At 37.9% G+C, this 7,500-nt stretch overlaps 1 protein-coding gene across 1 annotated transcript in view; it reads right to left on the bottom strand.

Annotated features, from left to right (window-relative positions):
* Positions 1-7,500, bottom strand: part of LOC122245867 (muscle calcium channel subunit alpha-1) — a 349,394-nt gene that overhangs the window by 4,553 nt on the left and 337,341 nt on the right. Inside the window, 3 exon segments of the mRNA XM_086531207.1 lie at positions 126-256; positions 5,193-5,227; positions 6,231-6,329. Coding sequence (XP_086387333.1) covers positions 126-256; positions 5,193-5,227; positions 6,231-6,329 — 265 coding nt within the window.

Genomic DNA, 7,500 nt, shown 5'->3' with positions numbered 1-7,500 from the left:
AAAAAAGGAGAGATAGAAATTATTACCTGAACTGCGACCAAAAAAAATAGACTTACTGTATGAGGACCTTCAGACATAAGAAAAAGAAAGAAAGAAAAAAAAATTCTATATATAAAAATGCTTACCCTCCCAACCAGACTTTCAGCAGAGCCTACAACCTCAGAATAAGGCCTGGAGACACTTCTGGGACTGCTTGGGACACTCTGGGAGTGGCGGTCACCTGGGAGGCTCCCATTACTCTCACTGTGAGAGGTCGCTGGTGAGAAAAAGAAAACAGTTATTGGATATATTATGTTTACTCTGGGTAAACAACAGTGGAAATATTATTCTTGGTTAGTAAAAGGGGTGCTGTATGTACTTTTAAGGAACTGTTTTTAATATTCTTAATTAAGTACATTTACCTTTCACTACTGTGTTATTTACTTTAGGAGTCATCAGTTTTGACCATTCAAATCGTTCTTAGTTTTCCACAATTTGTACTCTATAGCTATTTCATAACTGATGCTCCTTCATTTTTATTATATAACAACTGATCTATTTACTGAAGTGGTGCACTTATCAGCTCAGAATTACCTAGGCTTACTGAAATGATCAATATGTGTTTGATTTCATGTACTCATGAATACTGTATTACTGATATTAAGAAGCTGACTTCTCTTTACCGTTTCTTTACCTATTCTTATATACAATATATGAGACTTCAACCTAATGATAGTGAAGAGATTTGGTGACAGTAAAAGCACAAAAACCAAGCCAACAACAATGGGTGAAACTGGTAGATGACAGACCACAGCAGAGCAGCTGGAAGATCCTTATCAGTATGATTGGGAAGGAGATGGAAGTGAATCCTTGTTTCCTTCTCAGAAAATTATTTTAGCAGTAGTTGCACTGCAATCATGAGTATCTTAAATCTTGAAAGGTGCGGAAAAATCCATCTCAGAGTAAAAAGGAAAAAATTTGTGGAGAGGAAAAAACAAATGTTTGCAGTGAACTTCTTGTGTCTACTGAGCATGCAGTTAGGTGGTGTGAACTTGTGCCTTGTGTTTCTGTCCAAACCTATACAATGTTTGTTTTACAGATGTTAGCTACACACAAAAACAGTACTGGTAGTAAGGAGATACCCTGCTGTGATCGTAATGAGGAGCACCATACAATCTCAATATTAGGGAAAACCCACAGCAGTACCTATACTGGGGGACGACCTCCAGTATCTGGAAACCCTTATGGAGTTACGACAAAGGCACAAGTACCCCGAGGATAGTGACAGAGAAGAGAGTTACCTAAGAGAGAGAGACAGGAGGGGAGTGGAGGGGGCACAGCCATTACGGGGTTGGGGGAGTCCGGACACCCCCACAGAACCACAGCACACGTCCCAGTCTAAGGCACCAGCAAATACACCAGCAGAAGGCGAAGACAGCTTAAGAGTTGACACTGATGATGGAAGAACATAGTGGAGATGGTGGAGGCGGAGGTCTGGATTGTGGTTTTGGCTTAGGTTGCAAGGGGATTGTGGTGGACTCTGTGAGGGTTGGTGATGGTGTGGTGGCTGTGGTAGCTGATGATGATGGTGATGGTGGTTATGATCTGAATCTTCAGACAAGAGGCGATGATAATTATAGAACTGCTGATTTTGACAACAGTGGTTATGGCTTTTGTGCGGGTGCGGTATTTGTGGCAGGTGACGATGTGTCTGCTTCTGGTGGTGGTGGGTGTGGTAATTTTGGGAGTGATGGGAAGACAGGTGGTGGTGAGAGGACCCAGGGAGACTCTGAGTAGAGGCTACTACCTCAGACACACTTGAGGAAACCTCAGAATGATCCTCGAGGTGCAAAGAGGCAAGGGTGTGAGGAGTGTCCAGCTCTGAGTCTGACTCAGAGCTGGAGGTATTGAAATTTTCAAGGGATCGATGAAGAGGAACATGGGGTCTGCGTGGAGGGGTGCGGGGAAGGACTCTGGTGGATACATAAGGAAGGGTAACACAGGGGCGTAGAGACGCCATGTGCTGCAGCAGTGCCCGCACTGACAGCAGCTGCCCGGAGGGGTCTTCGCGCCCTGTACAGGATTGTGCCACCTGGCTAGGGGGAGCAGGGAGAGCCAGGAGACCACCACAGGGAGGTCTGGGGTGGTGCCCCCTGCGGGCAGTGGCAGGGGTGGTGGGGCAAGACAGATGATGCCCCCTGTAGTACAGGGTGCGCGGGGTACCTCGGCCGTGGAACGAGGCTCGCAGACCTCGTCTGAATGGTGCTGAACCAGTAGAAGACTGATGCACGATGCCAGCCACAGCCAGGGCTTGAGCATGGGCTAGCCGCAGCCCATCTGCGATGTTGCTGAAGCTACGAGAGTGGGCGTCCTGCCGGCCGATGCATCCCAGGCCCCAGGAGTGGGTGGAGGTACGGCGTGGGGGTGGCGTTGGGGCCCGCGGCCCTTCATTCAACTCCTCATCGCTCAGGCTACACACAGTGAGTCTCCATTAGTCAACAATCAGCAGGAAAAACATACAGGCAGCAACATGGGGGGGTTACATACACTCCCATGCTACGGCCGGACAAATTGGTGGTAAACAAGCAGGCATACAACCAAGTAACCCAGGAACGCCCCAGTAAGTGACAGCAGCCGTGTGAGCAAGTATTCATCATCAGCCCAGACGAGGCAGGGGAAAAGACGGTGGTGTTAGTTGGCACACAAGCTGGTGTTATCATCCACAACCAAGAAGGAAAGGCAACACTGGGCCAGAAATAAAACTGCATTCAAGTCTATGGATACTGCAGGGGTTGCACTGAAGAAATGAAGTCCTAAACATACATATTTACAATGGCTTACATCCTCTTCTACAAATAATCCTAAATTGATGGTTAGCAGACAACAGATGGCAAGGTAAGACCTAGAATATTGCATTAATATGTCATGATAAATCAATAACACTTGATAGTGAGTTTTGCAACTGATAAGCTTTGTTCATTCATAGAAGTTAAGCTACTTGATTTCTTTTGCTTCATTGTAAAACCCTCACATTTACAATTATGACATGACTATGAATAAAGGCATCTTCTGGTGAATATTCTCTATACTACAAGGATCAATGGTGTGTGATTTATGCATGTTGGTAACTAATGAGGCCAAAAGTTGCCTGGCCTCAGTTCATGGGTAGCCATAATTGAGTAAGAAGTATCTGAGAAAACTAGAACTGACTGGGCAAAAGTTGAAAAAAATTTCAACACTCTTAAAAAGGGTTGAAATTTGAGGATTTTTTTTTGTTTTTGTATTTTCTTACATGACATTGTCTCTGTATGAGTAAGAATCATGGGTAATAACCTACAACATTAACATGGTATCATAATGCATAAAAGTTAACATAATGGATATGGGAATTTTAAATAAACTGAAATACTTATTCGAAAACAGAACTTGAACTTTGCCGAGATAAAACATGTTCAGAGAAAATGAGCAGATATTCAGACATTATCCTCATAACACCGTCCCATTGCCCTATCCTCTAATTTCTCTCCTCTTCTATTATGACATTATCGTCTTCCTTATGGATTCATGCTAAACGAGTTGTAAACAAAACAACAAAGGGAAAAACAGGCTGAAGGCCTTTTTTGCTAAATTGCTTCCTTAGAAAGCAATATAGTGAAAGGTCTTTGGCGTATTTGTATGTTTTCCTGTTTTTCTCTTTGTTGTTTTGTTTACAGCTTAAAAAGTTAAGCATGTCAACCTTGCTACCTTATCTTGCACTTGCTTTTTATACAAACAACACATTATATCATATTATATTCTTAGTTTCTCTTCATATCAATATGCAATCTGATTGAAGAACTGGTCTTTACATTTCAAGGCATGTCTGATTTAAACTCTACTAAATATAATTTTTGTTTATGTTCATATTGCTTTACAACTGCATTATATATGTATATGGATATATGTATATATATATATATATATATGCGTGTGTGTGTGCATGGTAAGCGTATTTTTTTATATATATATATATATATATATATATATATATATATATATATATATATATCTATATATATATATATATATATATGTATATATATATATATATATATATATATATATATGTATATATATATATATATATATATATATATATATATATATATATATATATATATATATATATATATATATATATAAATATACACACACACACACACACACACACACACACACACATACACAATCACACACACACACACACACACACACACACACACACACACACACACACACACACACACACACACACACACACACACACACACACACACACACACACACACACACAAATATACATATACATACACACAACAATCTCGTCAAATTACTAATAAAATTATTTTTGGAGAGTAAAAGATTTTGCTGTACAAAGCTTTAGGTATGGTTAGCTTCAACATAAACAAAGAAATACATGTTCATTGCATTAACCTCAGGCTTGCAATGGCCCATAATTGAAGTTGGCCAAAAATTGCACAAGTCAATTTACCATGGAATAAGTAATTAATTGCTGAATTTGCCCATCGTAGACTAGCAATACCAGTCAAACTTCAATTCCGCCATTTATGTCAGCCAAATTTTATTTTCATAATATCTCAAGTTTGCTTGAAGCATTATACCCATTTCTTAACATGAGGATTATTAATTTTTTTTTTACATTATTGCCACCCATCACCAACTCTACTTTGTGAATTAGCAAGTGCTGAATGCAGATATTTACAGCACATATTCCACGTAGTTCATTGCAGAAATGATTATCTATTGTCCTTTGAAACTCGGTGAATTCTATCAACTAGCAAATGACATCCCTACATAACAGCATGTTGCTCTGGGAATTTCTCCATGACCTCTGGAATGTAAAAGAAATATGTGAAGTGTACTGCTCCTAGGCTAGTCTGAGTGCATCCCTAGAAATATTATAGTGCAGTGCCCCTAGACTTCCTACGAGAAATGATAATGGTGTTGTCTCGCTATGAGAAGAGCATGGTTCTAATGGACCTCTATCTCTTTCTCTCCTCACAGACAGGACAATTACTGGCTCTCACAGTGATATGCAGAGCTCTGGCTCACTGGACTAAGTTGTTGCTGTTCCTTCTAGGTTACAAATTATCCTGGCAGGTTCTCAGGTAGCCGCCACCACGCCATGCTGCAACTTTCAATGCTCATCTTACCATGATAGTCGGGCGTCAAATACTGCATTTGCTTGCTGAAAATTACCAAAGAGATATTAGAAGCAAAGTAAATGCAAACTTAAGATATTTGGTAGACATGCACACATTATGCTAAAATTTACACTGGCACGCATAATGCATTAAGGAAGAGAGACTTTATAGCTATAGACCTATTCTAACCTTCTGTACTTTTATGTATAGTTCAATTACATGTATTTGATATTTTCAGTAAGTTTAACTGAGAGAGAGATTTTTTTAGGGATTATACTATTGACATTTCTTGCAGTGTTTCCATCATATCTCTATTTTGGCTAAGAGATCCATACATAATATGAACACCATTACCTGCTTTGTTTAAATTAGTTAAAATAAGTAAGATCCTATATCACTCAGTATATGCAAACAGAAGCTCTATGAAGCATTAATACTTTTTAAAAATTGTTGTAATACTCATTGATTTAAGTTAATGTTTCAAAAAATATTTTACAAATCATTTTACTAAAACACCATTTCATTATGGGACTTATTTATCTACATCCTAATTACTATCCCTGGATAAAAGCAGTAACAATAAACCCTTTGCTCAGCTGGACAATAAACCACTTCAGTGACAGAGTTTAATGTTTAAGTCATGCATAAATATAAATGGCGGTGCTGGCTTTTGAATGGGGAAGTTATACCAATACTACCTTATGGGTGTGGCATCAGTTTTAAGGAATCTAAAACTAAGATTACCATCACTCTGACTGATACCAGTATATGACATGCATAGCACAGCCTTTGAAAGGGAATATCTGCTAATATCACCAGAAAAAGGAAAGAATAAGATTTGGAAAAAACAGATGAAAAAAAGATTGTCATGCTATCACATGTGAAGTCATCTTCACAGGATAATGACAAATCATGGTCCTCCTAGTAGCAGGTCCTGCTTAACTGCAGACAAAATGGAGGAGGTTGAGTTCACCTGGTTAGGCTGCAGTAAGCAATGGGACACAGCCACTACACTCCCAGTGTTCCAAGAAAAGCAGCAATACTTACTCCTTTATTACTAGATTTGCTCTTCTCTCAGGATCCCCGTTCATTATCCTAAGAGGACGCATGGGGATTCCCTCCTCTTCTTCCCCCATGGACTGTGAGCTACATAGGAAGAGGACAAGTGGAAGAGCAAGGTCAAGTAAAGGGTCATGCACTTCTTGGCTGAGTAAAACACCACATCTTGGTTGAAATTGCTGATCCCAGCAGGCTAAATATTTTGAACTCTATAATGCAACCTACATAAAAATCAGGTAAATATCACTGTTCATTAATGATGTTAAGCAATAATTGAACTGGAGTTCCCATATTGATATGGTTATTATTGATCTAAATAATGAAAAACAACCGAGGGTGTGGTGTTTTACAGATGATCAGAATATGGACAATAACTTGAAAATACATTCAATTTTATCTTTCTAATATGTTATCATATGTACATACTGTTACATAATATTAACATATGAGTAGTGTTAACATCTAAAGTTAATAATAGGAAAGTATGAGGTGTGCAGTGTTAACAGCATAAATACAAATTATTAACTTATAGCACAAGGAAAATATTTAAATGAGAGAAAAATTGTGTTGAATCCATCAGCACAGAAATATACTTGAGGTTCTGAAGTGCACTATTTACATTTGTTTTTCTATACTCCCTAATTCCATATATTGACAACATACATTAAACAAAATACAATTTTTTTTTCTGGAGTTCAGCAAAATCGTTTCGATGAATGACAGTTGCGTAATACACAATAATATTAATTACAAAAAAAGACATTAAATCATATATTGCTTTCTTCCTAAAATTATTTCTACTGTTTATTAAAGATATCTATTTTTCTTTTATTGAAAAATATATAAAAAATAGACTAATACAATAATATATCATTTATAGTCTTATGTGCTGTGATAAAAGATTTGCTCTCTAAGAATGAACATTCTTAAGAAGTTTAACATACAATACTATTTTCTTAAAAAAAAAATCATTTGCCGAACGCTTATCATATATGAAAGTCATGAAAGTAAATGTTTCCTTTTTTTGAGAATTAATGATAATAATGAATCCTTGTTATTGTTAAAGTGAGTTAGTCACAGGAAGTGGTAGTATCAAAATGAGATATATTATAAGAACAACAGTAAGTAAGGAATTGCATTTTGCATAGTGTTTAAGGATCAATAACACTAGAGGGTGCATGTCAATCACAACAAAAATTCTGACTTTAATTTAACTGTGCTAAATTTATGCTTCAATTCCTCTGCTGCTTATTAGCCT

Source organism: Penaeus japonicus, unplaced genomic scaffold, assembly GCF_977035675.1.
Source record: "Penaeus japonicus unplaced genomic scaffold, GWHDUDI00000001_assembly GWHDUDI00000035, whole genome shotgun sequence".
Classification (NCBI taxonomy): domain Eukaryota; kingdom Metazoa; phylum Arthropoda; class Malacostraca; order Decapoda; family Penaeidae; genus Penaeus; species Penaeus japonicus.
The sequence above is the reverse complement of the archived record's forward strand: the minus strand, read 5'-3'. Positions and strand labels throughout refer to the sequence as shown.